Genomic DNA, 21,643 nt, shown 5'->3' on the forward strand with positions numbered 1-21,643 from the left:
CCCCACAGATCTCTGCCTTACTCATGTATTTCCCCACTGTGACTTCACCCTTCACTATGAATTGCAGCTCATTTCAAGAACAGACTTTGAAATTTCTGAAGGTCTTCAATGATTGTCACTGGGTTACATTCAAACATCCCAGGGAGTTTGGAGAAGCAATGGATAGGAAAAAAAAAAACATTCATTGGCTTACTATTGTTATGTGAATGAGGCAAAAAGCCTGCAGTATATGATCATTAATGGAATATGTAGTTCAGCTTCCTGTGACCAGCATCATTTGAGACTAGGAGTGATATCCCCCACTCATACACACAGTGCAATTCCTTTTTCTAATGAACTGCAGTACTTGCCACTACAAGATCAACCAGTTAATTACAGTAAATGTAAAACAAGCTTGATAAATTTTTAGTGAGGGGACAAGAAACAGCAAGTTTGAAATACAACTTTATTTTTTTAATCAATATGCAATCTACAAAACGTTATTACAAGATCATCAGCCTGATCCGTTTACAGTTAAACTGACAAAAATAAAATTATATTTTCCATTAAGAATAACAGCTCTGCTTCAGAGTTATCAAAATTACAGCTAAGAATTACTAACTGCAGCAGTTAGTTACCGTGTTTAGTCAACAAAAAGACAAATAAATGTGAAATAGAGATGTGGACACCAGTACTGCAGCTGAGAAGTCTGTCAAATAAAATAAATGCAACTAGAAGAAACGTGTGAAAGTACATTTTCAGATGTAGAGTTTTGGGCAATTTATATGGAGCATAAGGATGACCGTGGCTTGGCATCACATTCAATGGAGTGCACCACCACCCTCATTTCTAAGAGCTGCTGCCCAGGGGCAGCCAGAGCATCAGTCCCTGTCACTGCAAGGCTTCAGCTTTGACACCCAGTTACATCTCCTTTCATCTCTTTTGTTCTCTCTTCTGGTTGGAATAAGCATGCGTTGCAGGTTGCTTATTGACCAGCATCAAGAATATTCCACAGTGTTTTCTTTTCCTGCCCATTACAACTATTCATTTCTTTTTCTTTTTGCCACTCCTTTATTCTCACAGACTTTGATGCAGATCCCATTTTGTCAGTTAAAAGACTTCCATCGACTTCAATGGGTGTTTTTGAATCCAAAATTATATCAAGTATTATCTACGATAACACAACTAGTATAAGAAACATTAATGCAAAGACGTTTGTCAGTTTGAGCAAATGCAATACTTTGTAAATAAAGAAGATGCTTTAAAAACAGCTGTTCTCATTGATTTCCATTTAAAATATAAAACATCCCAAGCTCTGCTTCTCTTTTGGGAAGGAAACACAGGTACATCTAAATACTGCCCTGCAGTAAATTTCAGTGAAGTGTACGCATCTGAAGTGAGCAGAACAGTTGGAAGAATTTCAGTGAGTGCAGGTGCTAGCTGCAGGCAGCACGTACACACAAACCCTGCTTCCTTGCACCATGCCAGCGTACCTCATGGGCTATTAAAGGTCCAAGTCCCTCTGCCAGCTGGACACCGAGTACCTCGACATGTTATAGCAACTATTCCCACCCCAGAATACAGTCAGACAATTTACTGCCCAGATTTCTAAACAATAAAGACCAGTATGTTTACTTACCATCAGCTACTATAGCATTCATAGAAAATGATAGCCATTAAGTGTTAAACACTGAGAATATTTGTTCAACTGGTTATATTCAATGGTATCAGAGCACACAGAAGAAATATTAGAAAAGGGAAGCCAGTGTTTCTGCTTTAGATTGTTGCAATAGAAAGGGGAGTTAGAATTTGATGGGGAGAATAAGGTCAACCCAAACTTTCTTTCATTGAACTGCCTTGTATTTTTCAAGTGTTCTGACAGTAAGGCATACAATCACCTGTTTGAGACTGAAGAGGGTAATTTTTCAGCCTTAGAACTTGTTGTGAAAACCATGAATGAAACACTAACTTTCTTTCATTCCATCTTCGTGGAATGGATTCCCTGTGTCCCTGATCCCATTGCTGCTAAAGCGAACACAGTCTGGCAAGCCTTAGATGGAAATTCACAATTGTGCCATGTGGATAAATGTATGGGGCTGCTGAATCACAGCCTGAACCTCTGATAACCACCTGAGGCGAGCACTGAGTCAGCCATGGGAGCACAGGTGAAGACAATTCAGCTGTGCTGCTGCAAGGGGTGGAGCCTGGCTGCTCCTCTCCTAGATCCACGTAAGAGCTGGCTGCCAATAAAAAGGGATAATATAAAGATGACAAAATAGCATCATAGTCTTTTTGCGGCTTTGGCAGTGCAATACCCATAAAAGCCTGCTCCCATGACTTACTACAGAATCTATTACCCATCTCATTCTCAGCTTCCAAACAGGGAGAAAAGTTCATCGTGGTGAACTACGTTCATATTACTTCTGTTTCCTCCAACTGGTAACTTCCTCAGTGCATATCCCACATTTTTCTATTTGGCAGAATAACATTTATCTGTATTTTTACAGTCGTCACATAAGCAGTTACAAGCTGTAGAAAAATATAAAGTGAAACTTTGTGCATTACTGTATTTTTGTTCTCCAGACATGTCTGTTCCAAGTAAGGATTACTTTAGGAAAAAATAAAAACATGCTAAGAATATTTTTTCAATTTGTTGTATTTCTTTTCTTGGAGTGGGGATTACAGCCTGCATAAAATGATTAAGGGAACAATGGCTGTAAGGAAGCGGAGAAACTCTTCCTAAATTACAATGATAGGACATTAATACATTAATAAAGTGTTAGTAGCTATTTGGTGAAGTAACACAGCTTCACTTCCCTTGTAATAGTCTATTCCTGCACTGTTTCCCTCCAGAAAGGCCTTCAGCCAGTGGCATGATGAAACCTCACTTCCCACATATAGGAAGACATGTTCTCTGTCTTGAGGCTCCTTCAAGCAGCAGTGCAGAAGCTCCTGCAGTTTCCAAAGCAATATCTGGACCCTGCATCCTAAAGGAGCAATTGGTAGCAAGTCACCAATTTTTCAATTTGTGAGCAAAGCCCTCTGCTGGTGTAAATTATCAGAGCTTCATCAAATGAAATGGAACTGGGCTGATTTATGCTGGCTGAGGATCTGCCCCCTCGCTTGCTGCAGCAGAGGGAAAAAAAAAGTCTAATGCTGACACAGACAGAAGTGCTGGGAAGGAAATGAGGAATATTACTGCAGGAGAACCTTTCCCATTTTACCAGTGAAATCACCCTGGTTCTAACTCATTAGTTGAAGCTCTCATAGAGAATAATATTACAATTTGTTCTGCTCACATAAATTGTGGAGAACAGAAATATGGAGGATGGAGCATTTCAAGCATCACTAAAAAAATGTAATTGGTCCTGCTGGACTCTACACAGATGCTGGTCTGCATGTAAGAGCCCTGGCAGGTTTTATTGCTGAGTATTATATATCCAAGTGACTCAAACTCTTTGAGTAGTGCCGTTAGGTTTCAATGTGGAATATGAGAGTTCCCAAGTCATAGATATGCAAGAGGAAAAAAATATATTGTGATCAGTCAAATAAGTGCTCATATCTTGCAAACCTTTATAAGCAGACCTTGTCCATCAGTTTTCCCTTGACAGGAACATGACTTGAACACAAGCCAACAGAATGAGCGCCGATTTGCAGAATCAAACCCAAAAGCACTTAAAAATATATTCAGCGACTTCTTTTATGTGAAAGTAGGTCATTGCGCTGTTTCTAACAATAGAATTTCCTGTGTAAATACCCTACAGTGATGCCCGCTGTTCTCTTTCACTGCATCAAGCAGTTGCCAGCCTTATCTGGATCTTCTCCATCAAGCCGAATCCACTTCTTTTCAATTTCAACCTGTAGTCAGAAAACAAAAGGCAGGTAGAATTAGCAAACAACTGAAAGCATGATCTGCAGCAATGGCACAAATAAGATGTTTCCAGACCAACAGATTTCAAAACCACTGCTCCCAAAAATAGCTCACTGAGGAAAAACAAGGCTGCATTTACACTTCTGATCAAAGATGATGTTGCAAAACAGACATTGAATTATTTTTTAATGATTCCTTTGCTTGAAGCCATTATCTCAAGCAAATGAAAGGTTAGAATACCGTATGAAGAGAGTAGGGCAAAGGAAGAAAAGGGAAAAAATTGGAAACGCAGAACTGAAGATACCTGGCAATGGTAAAAAGCTTTCTGAATCACATGCTTCTGGGGCTGCACATCACTCTCTACGCCCAGTGACTTCACTTCTGTCCCTGAGGGACAGGTATCATGAATGACAAACTGCACAGTGGCGAATGGATACCAGTCAGAAGGTATTTCCTGGTCTGATCCTAGCTCCAGTTTGTAGGACAGGCTGTGTGGATGATCTGCACCTTGAGAAAGGAAGTAACAGACAAACAAACAGAAAAAAAAAAAAAAAGCATCAGTTAATTATCTTTTTCTTTGTTTCTAACACATGGTTAATCTGCTGGCAGGAGATCACAGCTCTATCTTTTATTAATGCAAAGCTATTTTGTTGTACATTATCCTATCAACTTTTGCTGCTTGGACATATGGAGGCACCGTACTCACTTTTTTCTCTTCAGCACACTTTTCACTGTAGTTCTACAAATTAATTTACATACAATTTATTAGATCCTCCCAGCTTCTGATTAAGAAGAGAGTAGTAAAAATGACTGCTAAAATCAGACTACAAGGGAAGAATCTGTTTTCACTCAAAAATATATTTCTTACTTTAAATCTCACAGAAAAATGAAAACTGGAAGACCCCAGCTTAGCCAAGACAGAGATGCGTCCCTGTGCCCAACAACTGTGTTTTCCAGAGCTTTCTGCTGTAGGAATTTCACTGGGATGCTAACTGCAAGAAATACAGCTATCTTACGTACCATCATTTATTACTGGAGGTCTATGGTAGGCAGATAAGGGCACAGCTCAAACAAGATGTGGTGTGGCTGCCAGGATACAAGCTGCCTGCACGCCTTTTCTAGTTTTGCTTCTGCTATGGGAAAAGAACATTTCTAGTTCTCCCCAGCGAAGACACTGCAGAAGCAACTGTCCTGTTGTAAAGTGGAAATGGTAAAGGAAACCATTTCTTTCACCTAGTACACAGTAACACCAGGGTGAAAGCTGAGATCGGCAGGACCACTGGGCAGGAAAGCAGTATAACATAATGAAAATAACCCTATCACATCTGCATCGTCAAATTCTTCAGGGCATAAAGAAGCAATTCTGCCTTTCCTTTCTTCTCCAGCATCAGAATAAACAACCAACTTCCATTTGGCTTCAGGCCAAGAAAAGCAAAGAAAGGATTGGTCGTATTTGGTAAAAGATGGGCTTCACACTGTACATTTGGCCTTTATCCATTATACTGACTGGCATCTCAAAGTTTAAGCAAAAAAAAAGTCTCATTCTTTCTTCTACCTGTTCCAGCTATCAATTCTGCACCCAAATGAAGGAAATACTGAAGGCAGAAGTAACATACACCGAGCTTTCTCCATCCCGTGGGAATCATCAACGTAGCACTCCGTACGTAAAGGCCCAACAATGGCCTTTACAACAGCCAGCACTGATGAAGGGAAACCCAATGGAGCAGCACAGGCAGAAAAACCTCCTTGTAGACTTTTCAATCCACCTACAGCCCCAGTCAAGGCACAATGCTTCACATCCCCTGCACACTTAAGAAACAACGATCGCCCCCAAAACTGCGGCCCATGACCAAAAGCAGCAGAGTTGTCATCTCCTTTTTGTGTGACAGGCAATTGCTCAGTTCACTTGTGCACAACCCAAGCTCAGAGTTGTCCATGCAGCCATAAGGCAAGGTTGTTATGGTTGTTAAGTAGGAGACACTGATTGTGACTTGTGCTAAATTTGGTGCTCCTCACATGTGTGAGACATCACTGACACCTTTGAGTACACTATGGCACTGGGTCCTTCACGGCACTAAAGAACGTTGATACCCAGTTTACATAAAGGTCTTAGGCAAAGAAATGCAATGCCAGGGGCATTCAGCACATGGTTAAAGTCTCAGGACAAAAAGACATTATGCAAATAGACAAAACTGTAATTTCAGGTACTTTATTATAGAAATGAAGGAAGGAAGGAACACAGACAGAAACAAGTATTCTAGCTCCTTGAGAAGGAAGCTGGAGGAAGACTAAATAACTGTGAGGAGATGACAGGTGGCTTGTACACAGTGACAGGCAGGTCTGTCTCCCGCTGTGATGTGGGTCTTGTCCATGAATTCTGCTGGTAATCCCTTCCTGTGGCCAAGCACATTTCTCCTGCGCTAGCACTCTCTTGGTCCATAATCACTCTTTCAGTCTGCCCAGACACAACAAAGCAATCTGCTGTTGCGCTAAGCCTTTCCATTCTTCAATCTGCTCTTGTTCCAGCAGTAGTTCTGACAGCAGCACCAACAGTGAAGGAGACCAGAAGTAGCAGTCCATTCCAAAGCTAAATTGCTGGCTGCCAATTTGTATCTGGCACTGCAACCTACCTGAGCTGTCCTCCTCATGATTTCAAGGACCTGCTGAGTCGGGATGTGCTAACTGCTCAACAGCACAGGCATAGAATCCCAGGCAAAATAGCAGTGGCTGCAACACTAAGATGGCAGATCATGTTCTCTCTCAGCCTCTTGAGGCTATGGTTGATAACAATCTGAGGGGAAAGCGTTTGTCTAGCAGCATCTTTTTCGGAGTTCATTTATGATGGAAAGAAAAGAGCATACATCTAGGGCTTTTTGGAAATCAGTTTCTTCCTGGTCTGGGAGGGAGGCCTTTGAAGAAACAAGCAGTAATGGGAGTTGTCTGGAAAAGTACTTTGTCTTCTGAGAATGGCAATCTGTGAAATAACCACTGCTTGAAATTTTTCTGGATGAATAAACGTCTCATGGTAGATGTCCACATGATCTCAGATGAAGATATAAATGGGCTGTTCCTCTTGGAACTAGAGGATGCTAGAGGATCCTCTTTTAGACAAGGCGTAGTTATGGTTCAGATACCACACAGCACTTAAAAATACATCTAGGCTTCTATTCCAGGTAACACAGGCTGTGACAGGCACAGTGCGCTTCATGTGATCTCAGTGCTGGTAGGTTCTGGGGCTCTTTCTTTCTGCTAGGTTGTAGCCTGCAAAAGTAAAGATCACAGTTTTGAGATCTGGTTAAGGCTTCTGCCCCAAGTCCTCTGGAGCAGCATCCACTTTTCCCTTCTACTTACCCCCAAAACACAGGAATTTCCCCAACACCTATTGCAACAACATCAACGCCAGAGGTACTCACCGTTTGTAGACAAGTTCTTCTGCCTGCTGGTGGGCACTGATAGGAGCATCAGCTGTTGGACATGAAGCGATCAACCAGCACAGCACTCAGAAGATGCTGAGCATTGCTTCAGTTTTCACCTACAATTTGCCAGTCCTCATCAGCTCTGCTCCATGAAACTGTTGTTTCCCAGCCTAGTACAACAGTGGAGTTAGAAGAAAGAGAGGCTGTGTGTACAAAACCTTTTTGCAAAAGAAACAGTAATGCTAAATAAATTAGTTGTTGGCCAGAAACAGAGAAAATGGCAAAAACAAGCAGGCACAGGGTAAGCCTGTAAAGTTGCCCAGTGGAAGCTAAGAGAACATGTTATTCAGATGCTTGTCTAGCTGTGCAAAACACGTACTTTCAGGCATCACGGAGACATGGCCATCTGGCCTGCTGGAAACAAATCACTTCTGAAAAGTAACTAGATAATCTGGGGAGAAAAATGGAGCTTTTACTAGCTAACTTAGGACAGAAATCCTGGGTCTGAGGTGATCAGACAACTTGTTACAAGTTTTTTGAACTAAGGGACCTAAATCCTATTTTACATCTGCCAATCTGGTTCTTATCTCCAAAAAATATTCCAAACTATTGCTCCAATCCTCTGAAGAATAACAAACAAAAACAAACAAATGACTGTCCATGAAATGAGATTCAAGCTGTCATCTGGCATTCAGTTAGCACTTCACCAGCTATTATTAATGTAACTTTGCTGTCTTTACTCACGCTACTTAGCACCCAGTCACCCGAGGTAGCATTCAAGCAACCTTGATCTGAGAAAGGCTCATGAATTCAGACAATTCAGGCCATACCAAGGTTCCAAAGAAGACTGGCATTGCAGGAAATACCACAGGCAGAAATTTACATAGCAAGAGATTAAAACACAGCAATTGCAAGTCTAGTGTCTCCCAGGCTCCCCAGGCAACACATGTACATGGCTTCTCCAGTGCAAAGACCAGCCCCAGCGCTGTGCTGAAATCACTGAATGTTCTACATTTCTGTATACAAAGTCCTGCTTTCACAGACAGCAGATTCACTCAATATGCAGCAACTTAATTGGATTAACCTTTCCAAGGCCATGGCTTTTTAACCTTTTGTCAATCTCTGCTAACACTCAGGCTCCCAACTCTCCATTTATACATCTAAATAAGCACAGGCAGCTTTAAAAATCTGCGGTATCTCAGAGCTGACATAGCGTTCGCTTCACCAGCAGTTCTCCACAAAAGCAATTTAGTAGAACCCAGTGAATACTAACGCATTTCAATGTCTATAAATGGAATTACAACATGACTGCAAGCAATCTTTCCCTCTCCCTTCCCCCCTCCCTGCCCCGACCTTTTTTAAGCCCTGAACAAAAGCTTTTTGAAAGCAAAAACCTCGGCATATTTTTTCGTGCTGCAATAAACACATCAGGAATGTTTACATATTTCTATTAGTTCGATTGCCTCAAGATTTTTGGCACACCTTGGGACAGTTCTATTTTTAAAGTCTTCATTGTATACAGAATACTTGATAATAAGCTTTAAAATTTGACTGGGCAGAACTACTGCTGAAATGTTTTCTCAAACACATGAGCATTCCAAGAATACAGATGATTTTGCAGATCTGAGCCAGAGGAATTATTCAGATGTCCAAGGCTTAAAGTACTCCAGAAAAACAATGTAAAGCTGTAGGATGTCACAGAAAGAAGGTTCTTGTTTTCAAACACCAGAAATCTGAGGTTAATTGTGCACATCTAATCTTAAGGTGAACGAACTGCAGGGAATTAAAGACTTAAGAAAACTCATAATCTTCTTTAAAACTGCCTGACTAAAGCTGCTGACTTGACTTTGCAGAAGCTAACACCAAAGGAGTATCAAAAGGAATACTGAAGGAATATTAAAAGTGACCCAAAAAAGTAGTCCTGTAAGACTTGAGAAAACATCCCCCACCCCATTTTTGGTGCTGCATAGAGCCAAGGGTTGGACTCGATGATCCTTAAGGGTCCTTTCCAACTCAGGATGTTCTGCGATTCTATGGTCACTTCCTCTCCAAGCAGTCATTCTGTTGTGGTGGAATCAGGACAAATCATATGGCATTGGCCACAGGTCAAGGCAAAGGAAGAGGAAGAAGTGAGATGGTGTTAACACAGTGTCCTTTCTGGATTTGACCCCTGAAGCATTTGTGTCCTCCCTCCCACTGTTTAGATCAATACAAATGGAAAGGCAAAATTGCTGGAGGTTCAGAAGACCTGAATGCCTAAACATGTACAACACAAAAGGCACCAGCACAGCAACACAATGTCATCAGATAAAACCACTAGTTCTAGTCTGCCAGCAGCCACACAACACTTCATGCTCACAGCCACCACATCAGCGTGTTGATGCAGGATGCTTTGGAATGGTATTGTAGCACTAAAAGCAATCAAGTTCATCTACAGACTGAGGATACTATTCTTATTTCATTTGCTCCTGCTTCAGTTCTTCTGTTGATGAGATATTACAGTCACATAGTAACAATCAGAAGTATTCAAATATAGAACTGTAAATTGAAAAAAATCACACAATTAAGCAACTAAGCAGACTGAACATAATTTACAGTTAGTTAAAATGGAGAAAAAAGTAATCCATTGTAGCATCTTTGCCTTTACTTTTTTTTTTAATTGCTTTGAACATGAAGTCTTGCCTGCTTACACATCTAATTGTCAGGTGATCATGTCAAATTAGTACTAGCATACCTGAAACCAGGTATTTCAAAGACTAAACCTTCTCTGAACATTTTAAAGAGGTAATTAGTCCAGACAGTTAGGATATTACAAGACTAGCCCAATACTATACATATATCCCCTTTTTAAAAGTACAGATTTTGCTCAAAGTTGAGGTAATTGCTTTAATAATCTTACAGATTCCCAAAGTCTCAAACACATACAAATACCTATCCAAGGAAAGTGCCTTCACTCGACAGAGCTTAAAGCAGAACAACACACTCCTCAAGAGTTTGTATACCTTTAGACAATGAGTACTTAAGCCTAGCAATCTCATAATATCATAGAATGGCCTGGGTTGAAAAGGACCACAATGCTCATCCAGTTCCAACCCCCCACCAGACCAGGCTGCCCAGAGCCACATCCAGCCTGGCCTTGAATGCCTGCATGGATGGGGCATCCACAGCCTCCTTGGGCAACCTGTTCCAGTGCATCACCACCCTCTGCGTGAAAAACTTCCTCCTAATATCTAACCTAAAGCTCCCCTGGTTCAGTTTAAAACCATTTCCCCTTGTCCTATCACGAGCCACCCTCATAAGCAGCCGTTCCCCTTCCTGTTCATACGCTCCCTTCAAGCATTGGAAGGCCACAATGAGGTCTCCCCAGAGCCTTCTCTTCTCCAAGCTAAACAAGCCCAGTTCCCTCAACCTTTCCTCATAGGAAAATATATTCCTCTGTCGTCAATATGACAAAAAACAGGAATTTTAAAACCATATCTTTCTATGTTCCTGTGTCTCTAAATTATACTTTTTTTGCAATTAAAGGGAGCCAACTATTTTACTTAGTGAAATATCAACAATTCCCATGACCATGACTATAAATCTAGCTGTCCTTATTGCTACAAGTATCTACTGAGGTATCACCATCAGAGAGCAACCAGAATGAAGTGGGAGGCATTCTTTGGCAGTGCAGCTATTGCCACAAACTCCAGGCTTGAGGTTTACTCAAAATGATGAGATCCACTTTCATGCTACTGTAACCTTATAATTACTGACTCCACTGAATTGGGAAAATGCCCTTAAATAAAAAAATTATGCAGACAAGTGTAAGAGCAATGCAAAAACCATGAGAAGACATGCACCCAAGCCCATCAATTTATAGAGCAAATTATTTACTTGAGTTTTTATCTGGAAGCCTGTCTATCTTCCACACAACAGCCCTGTAGGCACTCTCATATTTTGCCGTTCCAACTGAGACTTGTATTACAGGATCAGATTCGATCTCATGTAAAGAACCAAGGCACGTTCTTCTATTCATTTTTGCTTTTAGGGACTTCTGCCTTTGCAAGTTCATGGTCCAAAGTGCTTTGACCCACTGTGCAGGTACTGGAAAGTGTATCATAACATTTTCACAGCATTTCACAGAGGGCAACCGTGTTGAGATCAGAGCAGTTGAAGACATATTTATAAAAGCTTGAAGTTCTACATATGCCCCCTGAACTACTACCATTGCCTTCAGAGAAAATGGAAGGTCTTCTCCATGATATTGTGTCCTGAAGCGCATTAGCTCCAGCCTACAGGCATCAGGGGGTGTAAACTTGATAATTCGCAATTGCTCAAATTCCTGCATTTTGACGCAGTTGTGGAAATGGCAATCAAGAATATTGATCCATTTCTTCTCCACCTCCTTCTCAAAGTAACGCTCATCCCTCTTCTGGAGTTCCAGGTCGTTTAGAGTTAGAAAGCAGTCCGTACCTCCATTCACAAAACACAAACAATAAACATGTGTGATAACAGCACTTTCTGCAAGCTTTCCTTCTCCTTTAGTGACTTTTCCCCAAAAGTTATCCACTATTTCCAGAGTCATTTCTTGCTCTTCATAATTTCTCCTTTGTTTAGAAGTAGTAGGAAGCTTCATAAGCTCTTCCTCAACTGTTACAAGGAAGTCAGTGAAGTCATTATAATCTGTGGTTCCCAGCTTTAGCATTTGCTCAATCTCTGGCTCATGGATCACTTCTACCTTTGGATGATACCTTCTTTTCTCTGTATAAGATACACACTCAATCTTCACGGTGTGAATTTTTCCTGAAACATTATAGCTCTCTAATTTGGGTTCAGATAGCTTACAGTGTGGCTGAAGCTGGAATTCTTTGAAAGGTTTTTCGAGTCCTTTTTCATAGTACATCTGTAATATTCCTCCAGCTAGGACCCTAAGGTAAATAGGGCCCCATTGCCGAGATGACATCATATTCTTCTTTTCAGGAATCCTCAGCATGAACGGCCATCCATCAGCTTTCCGGCTCCTGAACAGGCTGTGAGGAACAGCTGGGGGATCTTTGTGCCATTCATGAGAACCGGAGATGGGCAGAGCTCCCACAGCATCAGAGCCATCAGTTTGCAGGTGTTCAAGCCTCTCACAGATGTAGCTGAAGGAGCCCTGGTTAAGGCTCTTCTGATCATGGCAAATCTCTTTTTCTTTAGAATGACAAGTGCCCTTATCAAGTACTTTATCCTTCCCGTACACATTAATGTTAGCTGGTGATGTGCTGAGCGAGCATCCTTCCTTCCAAAAGGGACTGGAAAAACCACAGTCGGTCTGGAAGTATGGGAACTGTCCTGCTGCTGATGACTCTTCTGACTTGTCACAGCTTCCTTGCAGACCAGTGTTTCCTTCATCTACTGATTTGGAGAATGAAGTCTTAACTGAACCATCATTAGTCAAAAGAAGGCTGCTGGGTTTCTGCAAGGCTAGGGAAGAGCAAACCCCAGGTGATGGAGGGTTAGCATTTGGCGGCCATTCAGGAATAGGATAAAGGACATGAATCCCGTGCTTCTGGATGCCTGGGTATTCTCTGGTAGGTGTAGTAAGTGGAGAGTTACTGGGTGGGCCAGGACTCAGGTAGAAGTCGACAACAGGAGATGAGAGTAGAGTGCTACCTGTAGAAGATGATCGACTTGAAGATTCATGCACAGTAGAGAGATTGAGTTTCAGTCCATTTGCTTTACAACTGCTCTGATTATGAACCAGTTTCTGAGGTGACTGGAAGAGTGGCTCATCATCAAAGGTAACCCAGTTGGCTGGATTTGTGGAACACATCTTGTAGGAGAAATCTGAAGCACTCGCAGATATATCACCGACAAACCATCTATGAAGAAACAACAGACATGATCTGAAATCAATTCTCTTGAGAGAAAAAAAATGCAAGAAACCCAACCCTTGCAATACTCAAACCACACAAAGCTTAAAAATTACGTGCAGTTTACAAGCCATATAGAGTCATTAAGTGGTTGGGGTTGGAAGGGACCTTTTAGACCATCCAGTCACAACCCCTCTGCTGTTGGCAGGAACACTTCCCACTAGATCAGACTGCCCAAAGTTCCATCCAGCCTGGCCTCAAACACCTCCAGGGATGGAGCAAGCACAACTTCTCCAGGCAGTGCATCACCACCCTCATAAAGAAGAATTTCTTCCTTTCATCCAATCTAGACATATCTTCTTTTAGTTTAAAATCATTGCCTAATCTAACGTATTTTGTGTATTACATGTTTCTGCTCTTGTCATAGACAGTATGATATCCCATAGGTGTCAAGGACCATATAAAAACAATATTTTCTACCGTACAGCTTAGCTGCATAATACAGACAGAGATTTTTCTATACTGTGCCTCTGCTTCAAATGAGGTGCACTCAGAATGGTGCAGCTGTCTCCAAGAACAAATCTGGTGCTACACTGAGCTGAAAAGGCGCACATATTACTGCAGTCATGGTAAAACCAGTCCACCAAGTTAACTCATGCAACGAACAGCCACTGCAAGGCAGACACTCTCACTGTGTTACAGGCACAGGTGACAGCACCCATATGAGCATCTGCAGGCGAGAGGCCACAGAAAGGATGCTGCCAACATCAGAACCAACCCGTGGCTCACAGCCTGCTCCATGCTCATTACCTGAGCTGCCTCCTGGATCTGGGCAGTTATCAGTTCACTTCTTGCACCTCTGGACTCGCACCCTTAGAGATCACGTGTCACAGTGAAGATAGAGAGGGGAGGCAGAAATGCTCAAGAAAGAGCTAGCCGTAAGAGAGCCCTCGTGAGACCTCACCTGCAGCACAGTGTCCAGGCCTGAGGCCCCCAGCACAATGAAGATGAGGAGTTGTTGGAGTGGCTCCAGAGGAGGGCCACAAAGATGTTCAGAGGGCTGAAGCACCTCTCCTATGAAGAAAGGCTGAGAAAGCTGGGCTTGTTCTGCCTGGAGAAGAGAATGCTTTAGGGAGACCTCACTGCATCCAGAGGGGGCTTATGAAAAGGAGGAGACTAATGTTCTATATGGTCTGGTAATGAAAAGACAAGGTGGAATGGTTTTAAATTAAAAGAGAGGAAACTCAGGTTAGACCTTGGGGAAAATTCTACACTCAGAAGGTGGTGAGGCCCTGGCACTGCTGCCCAGAGCTGTGGTGCCCCATCCCTGGAGGTGCCCAAGGCCAGGTTGGATGGGCCCTGGGCAGCCTGAGCTGGTGGGGGGCAGCCCTGCCCACAACAGGGGTTGGGACTGGGTGGGCTGTGAGATCCCTTCAACCTGAGCCATTCTGTGATTCGATGATGGTAGGAACACAATACACCTCTGCTGAAGTGCAGACTAAAAGCCTTCCGCAGAGACGCGATGCTGCCAGTCAAGGCTAAGTAAGTAACAACATATGCTATGTACTGAATTGGCAGGCGTCCTGGAAAAAGCACCAGGCTTCAAATCAATTAATAAAACCACACTTCATCAAACACATTAACTTTGGTAAAGTGCACAGCTAGATGTCCTCTAAGCAGGACTGTAACCAGTATTTACTGGTTATTAATTATGCTTGCCTTTGCTGTTTCAAATAATTCACTGAAATATAAACTCATTGTAGGAGGCATCATCCCCACAGTTCTTCCTCCCCACTGCTCCTGACTTGATGCAGAAGTAAGAAATAAATTGCTGATGACTGCAAAGGAATCCACTACAATGAAGCACCACAGGACCTATATAAACACTGTTCATTTGAGAAACATACTCTTATTGTGTCAGAATGCATTCACATTTGCCTGAAGGCACAAGGAAGGCAGAGTTCATTTACACCAAGCCACCTGCACACGCATTACTCTGTTAATTACGCTTAGATAACGATGGCTTAGAGCCATTCTCCTTCATGTACAAACAGGCTATTTTCTAACTGCAAGGCAAGGATGTGTGCATATAAGCATGTAACCACAAAAGCCATTCCTCATCTGTAGCATTTGGAGAATAGTCTGTTTCTAAAGACAACAAACTTCAGCCAAGTTAAATCTTACGCTACAAGTCATTACTGCTTAAAATCTCTCCCTTATTTCTTGGCTAGTTAATAGCCTTGAAGAAATCAAACTGTGACACGAAGCACTCAATCTACTGCTGAACAAATACATGCTTGGCACAGAGACACTCTGGGCCTTCATTATTTTTCTGACCTCTCGACTTTTTTGTTCAGTAAAAATATTTACGCTATGCCAGTTATTTTATAAGCATTCTCCTGTCTGCAGATAGAGAGGGGGAGGAAAAGAGCAAACAAGTTACAAATGGCTTTCATAGCTCAGACACACAGCTACTACTGTATCCTTCACCCACTCCACCCCTTCATCAAAGTCAAGGGGAAGGAAAATCACAGCCTGTTGCTCTCTGGTTTGGTCGTCACTTTCTCTCCTGTTTCACGCTCCCCTCCTCTGTCCCTTCTGTGGTATTAACGACTGTTTCTACGCAGAGCAAGCTTCAATGCTTTCAGCCTTGCTCCATCTGCATCTGGCATTTACAAAAAGCAAGCGACTGCCAGAGAGAGAAGAGCACAGCTGACAGCAAGCTCTCCTTGCTGCACAGGCTCTGGGAGAGATGCGCAGGCACAGCCTGACGGAAATGACGGCGAGCTCAGCAGGCTGCCAAACCCAGCCTTGCCTCCCACTGCAATGTGCTGGGGGGCAAACCACCAACTACTAAAGCTGCGTGAACAAAAAAGACAAGATTAAGTGGAAACATAAGCAAAGACGAATGCAGTTTACAGGAAAAAAAACATGCGTTTGTGTTTTGCAACCTAATTCCTTCTCACACGACAAATGAAGTTTTTCAGTGCCCTGTAATATTTCCAGATGTTGAGCTATTTCTTTTTCCCAGCTCCTGGTGCTAGTCAGACTTTGTAAAATGTGATGTTGCAGATTGCTGAGTGTTTCTTCCCATTAGAAAATGCACTCATACAGTTGTTTGGAGCATACCTGCCAAAGATTTAACTTCAGTCACTGCACGTCTGTGAGGAAAACACTCAGGTAGATGGAGCTCTCCTCTGCACTGACATCATTCACATTCCTCTCAAAGACTGCAGCTTTCACCTTTTATTACTTTTTCAGAACCAAAAAAAAAAAGGAATACTGTAAAAGAAAACAAACAAAAACCCCAACGCATGCACAAGAAGCAAACGTTGCAATAGAATCAGAATGGCCTGGGTTGAAAAGGACCACAATGCTCATCCAGTTCCAACCCCCTGCTATGTGCAGGGTTGCCAATCACCAGACCAGGCTGCCCAGAGCCACATCCAGCCTGGCCTTGAATGCCTCCATGGATGGGGCATCCACAGCCTCCTTGGGCAGCCTGTTCCAGTGCATCACCACCCTCTGTGTGGAAAAACTTCCTCCTAATATCTAACCTAAAGCTCCCCTGGTTCAGTTTAAAACCATCCCCCCTTGTCCTATCACAAGCCACCCTCGTAAACAGCCATTCCTGCTCCTGTTTATATGCTCCCTTCAAGTACTGAAGGCCACAATGAGGTCTCCCCAGAGCCTTCTTTTCTCCAAGCTAAACAAGCCCAGTTCCCTCAACCCTTCTTCATAGGAGAGGTGCTCCAGCCCTCTGAGCATCTTAGTGCTCCTCCTGTGGACACACTCCAAGATATAGATAGCAGTTCCACTGCTACTGCTCCCTGATCGCCACAACAACCACAAGGAGTGGAGAAAAAAAAATCCAAACAGGTCCTTAAGGGCTATTTTTGTGATGTCATGCTAACACGATGACACGCACCCTCTCCACTGTCACAGGCAGCACCATCCACCAAGCACTTAAACAGCCTTCACAGGCTTACCTACTTTATGCAGTTTGTTCTCTGATGCTGTTACAATAAGTTAATCTTGCCTCTCCAGTTCTAAAAAGTGCTTCAAATTCCTTCTTAAGAATTAGGGCATTCTTCCTTTAAAAGGCAGTAGAGTCAGGATGCAAAACAGATTTGTCTAGGCTCCAAAAAGCTCCCCTGGGATGCATGTAAGCATAACCCAAGCACTTTAGGTTACAGAAAAACAACATGAGACACCATTGATCTCTATGACCACGCATGCTATGCAGCCCATAACATCTGAATTACATGCACGTGTAGCATCTCATTCAGATATGTGACAGGAAATGCCCTTTTTAGAATACTAGGATTACAAACAAAGCAGACAGCTGAAATGACAGTTGATCCTAAATTAGACTCCAGCAAACCCAAAAGCTGAAACTCATTTCAGCTCATCCCATTCTGTCCAAAATCATTCTTGCTATTTATCAGATGAACTCAGTCTCTCAGCATCTAACAAAGGTTGCAGCTTAATTTCTTCATTTTATTACCTCAAGGACATAAGGAAGAGGATTCCTGTACCAATATTGTGAGATTTCACAGGCTGTAGCTATTACCAAGTCCTTTACTGCTTCTAAAATCTCAGATCAAGTTTGCAGCCAAAATACTGCTCAACTCCCGCAATCCGCTGCTGCAGTGCAAGCATAAAACTTGCTTGCTGCAAGGGGCAGCTCAAAGCATTGGCTTTGGTATGTTTCATCCTTGTTCCTCAGCCAGCTGAGGTCAGCAACCTCGTCCAGCTGTGTCTGCGCTGCCCTGATGGACTATGACCCCCATACATCAGCACATGGAAATTACATTTCCAGGAACATCTTCATCCACTCTTTGCACGCTAACTGGAAATATAACACAAAACTCTCCTAGTAAAGCACTGTCCCATAACACCATATGAGTTTGTTGTACAAATATGCAGACAGTTCTTAAAGCATTTTGCCATCAAGTGTAATGGATTCACGGAGAGGTACAAATTCTCTGCAGATTAAGCAATAACACAGATATGATATATAAAGTGCCCTAAACATTCTTGTAACAGCTAACGAAAATATGGCAATTTTATCTCTGAATTTTATAGCCATCTTCCTTGTATTGCTGCTTGTTTATCACATAGCTACACTGAAAAGAAAAAAAAACCAAACTTGAAGAACACTTTCTATGTAAAGCATAGGTTGATTTATGCTGATTTGCCTCAAGTTCTGTTGTAAGACTGCATATAGCTGCACTTTTATTTAACTCTGCTCCACATTTCCAAGACATAAAAACATCTTCAACCTATGCTGCAGCAAATGGCAAAGCTGACTGGGAACAGGAATTTCTTGGCTTTTGTTTGTGTTTTGGACATACACATGGAGTCTCCCGCTGCATTACTCGTGCGCTAACTTCTCAAAAACAAGTTGCTGCTGTAAGGGTCAGCAATACTTCAAAGCGTGACAGGAACTGGCGCTTGCATTGCTGGCTCTGCAGGGCACAGGCACAGCTGGGAGAAGCTGTCAGGGTGGAATTCCCTGCTCCCAGCCTCAGCAGTGCATCCTCACATCCTCAGCATGAGGCAGGAGCAGCTCGCTCCATCCCGAGTCACACACAGTTTATGGATACAGCAGCTGATATCACACCCACAGGTGTGAAAAAAATTAACACTCTCAATGGCATCAGCACACTGCAGCTCCAGCAGAGCTTATGCTTGCCATGGGAATAAAGCAAACCTCACAGCTGGATACTGTCTGTGCTGGGGGAAAAAAATAAGGTAGCAAACATATAAACACTGCAGCAAGCATGCGGTAATAGGCTACCGTGTCATTAAAATGTCATGTCTGTTTACTGGCCCAAATGCTTTGTCCCTGGAGAGTGCCCAGAGCTGAGGACAAACACTAGAGTGCTGCAGAGCAAAACACCCACTTCTCTGCACAGCCAGACAGGGATGGCCTATCTTGTTCTGTATATACTAGAAGTCCAGCTGGAAGGGACCTTTAGAGATCATCTCTTCCCACTGCCCAGCCATCTCAGGGCCAACCAGAAGTTACAGCACTCAATGAGGGCATTGTCCAAATGCCTCCCAAACACTGACAGCCACAGGGCACCTGCTGCCTTGCTATGCTGCCCCTTCCAGTGTCTGACCACCCTCAAGGTGAAGGTTTCCCAGTGCCCACTCTGACCCTGCCCTGGCACAGCTCTGTGCTGTTTCCTCCTGCCTTTGGTTCCCAGGAGCAGAGCCTCCCACTGCCCTCTGCTCCCCCTCCTCAGGAAGTGGTTGTATGGCAATTCAGCACTGCTACCCCAAACCAATCCCATCTTTGCCATGGAGTAACCACACCAACCTTCACTGGTAGGTGCTGGAAACGAGCTTCCCATGCCTGGATCCATTCTACCAGCCCTTCCCTAGCACTTGCATACCAACTAATTACAAAAACTGCCTCAAAAAGACAACAAAACCACACGTGTGACTGGTCCTGCTTAGGCAGAGCTCCCTGTGTGGCACACCATGCTCTGGCCCTCAGCTCGTGTGCATGTTGTCATGGACAGGATGCCACAGTCAGCATGGAATGGAAAAGCTAATTTCAGGGCCTCTTTCCACCAACATTACATATCATACTGTGCGCTGGGGGGAGAGGTGGGAGACACGTTCTGACAGTTTTGCATCATTATTTAAAGCCTCGCCATGCTGGGGTGGCCTATAGGCAGCACTGGCCCCCTTCTTCAAAAGCAGCACAGCACAGCCCGCAGAGCCCTCTGACACAGCAGCGCTGCTGGCAGAGCCACCATCTGCAAACACTGCACCTCTCCCTGTCACAGGGCTTGGGGACTCACACCAACACAACTCCATTGTGTTACTGAATTGGCCCATGGCGTCAGAGGTAAACGCTGCTGAGACTGCAGCAGAGGTTGAACCTTCCTTCCCACATCTCTCTGCATTTATTGCTGTGGGACAGACGGCAGCAGAGGAGCAATATGACACTGTGGCATCTGACATACAAGTGCGGATGGAGCAAAAAAACCGAGTTGCTCCATGCAGAAAAAATGGCACCCACTGACATTCATGGATGCTTGCTGAAAGTTTATGGAGACCCAACAGTGAACATGAGCACAGTGAGGCTGTGGGGGGTGTTTCAGCAGTGGCAATAGCAATTACCTCCACTGGTGCAGATTTGCACAGGTGTAGCATGCAGGCTCTTGTTCATCGCTGGCAAAAATGCAGAGCTAATGGCAGTGACTATGTTGGAAAACAGTGTTTTGTAGCTGAGAATTTGCTCTATCAAAAAGTGTTGCGGCAGCCTTTGTAGTTTACATGGAAATAAATAGGAGGCATTACTTTCAGAGCAACCCACGTGCAATTCCTATCTCAGTCATATAGGAATCCTCATCCAGATTCCTCTCCAGAAGCTCCTCTGGGATGGACGTGAGAACAGCCCAACTCCCCGAAGCAAAATACTTCAGCTCTCACTCAACATCAATCAGAACCATGAGGCAAAGATGGGAAACAAGAGCAGCCGTGCCCTCCGGCACCACCCGCTGCGCTGCGTGTCAGAGGTGACATCCACACACACAAACACGGCCTTCATTTGCCTCAATTAGAGATCTGGACACGGGTAGCAATGCGAGCAAGCTGCCCCATTACACTTACACACATCCCATTGTTTTCCCGAGTGAGAGAAAATAACTTTGTGCGGAAGGAGGGAGGAAGGAGGACAAGCAGACCCGAGCGCGGAGCCAGGCCCCGGCACGGCTTCTGATCAGAGCAAAGCCCAGCACGGCTGCTTTTGTTTCTCTCTCTGTTACGGACGTAGGAGAGCCGCGGCCTCCAAACATGGACCACGGAGCCGGCAGGGAGATGAGCGGTCCCGATGTAAGATCCCGCAGCCATCGCCTCGCTCCCGCAACGAGCGGCTCCGAGTGCCCCGCGGCGAGGAGAGAACATCCCAACGCGGCAGAGTTTAACGCAACCGGCTGCGCTGCTAGAAACCGCGAGAGAGCCTCCAGGAACTCATCCCGCTTCCGCGCGGTACGAAAACAAACCGAGAGCCCAAACTAAGGAAGAATGAGCCCCCGCCGTCCGGCGCAACGCCCGACCCAAACGCAGCTCCGCGGCCGCTCCCGACGGCAGCTTGGCGCTCCCGGCACCCCCAGCCGCGTCCCTTCGCACCGCTTCGCCGCCAACAAACACTTACGGGCGGAAAAACAGAGCCAAATGTTTTTCAACTCGCCCAAAACAAGAATCCCACCCACCGGCTCGCCCTTGAGCCCCTAGCTGCACTTTCCCGAACACCAAACTCCACTTTCGGAACAGACGCTACCGCCCAGCCCCGACTGCCCGCGCCCCGCTGTCCGCCCCATCCCGGCATCGCTCCAGCGGCCCCGGGAGCAACTCCTTACCCGGTACTCCGGGAGGGAGACGCCGCCAGCAGCAGACGCAGCACCAGCGGCCGGCACCGGCCGGGCAGGAGGCGCTGTCGCCCCGCAGGCGGGGCCAGGATCCGCCTCGCAGCCCCGCCCCGGCACGGCTCGGGTGGGGCGGGGTCGGGTCGGGTCGGC

At 44.3% G+C, this 21,643-nt stretch overlaps 1 protein-coding gene across 5 annotated transcripts in view; it reads right to left on the bottom strand.

Annotated features, from left to right (window-relative positions):
- Window positions 1–2,147: 2,147 nt before the first annotated feature.
- Window positions 2,148–21,643, bottom strand: part of STON1 (stonin 1) — a 33,087-nt gene continuing 13,591 nt past the window's right edge. The window contains exons 1-4 of one of the 5 annotated variants that reach the window (XM_042876086.1): window positions 21,485–21,561; window positions 11,143–13,112; window positions 4,155–4,357; window positions 2,148–3,837 (exon numbers count right to left, since the gene is read on the bottom strand). In XM_042876086.1, the coding sequence (XP_042732020.1) occupies window positions 3,763–3,837; window positions 4,155–4,357; window positions 11,143–13,063 (2,199 nt within the window). In that variant the 5' untranslated portion in view covers window positions 13,064–13,112; window positions 21,485–21,561 and the 3' untranslated portion in view covers window positions 2,148–3,762. Of the gene's footprint in view, window positions 3,838–4,154; window positions 4,358–6,045; window positions 7,437–11,142; window positions 13,113–21,484; window positions 21,562–21,643 lie in introns of those variants that run through there. The other 4 variants (XR_006179893.1, XM_042876094.1, XM_042876112.1 and 1 more) reach the window with 4 other exon arrangements.

The sequence above is a fragment of the Lagopus leucura genome, unplaced genomic scaffold (assembly GCF_019238085.1).
Source record: "Lagopus leucura isolate 7727_CA_CO unplaced genomic scaffold, USGS_WTPT01 Super-Scaffold_73, whole genome shotgun sequence".
Lineage (NCBI taxonomy): Eukaryota > Metazoa > Chordata > Aves > Galliformes > Phasianidae > Lagopus > Lagopus leucura.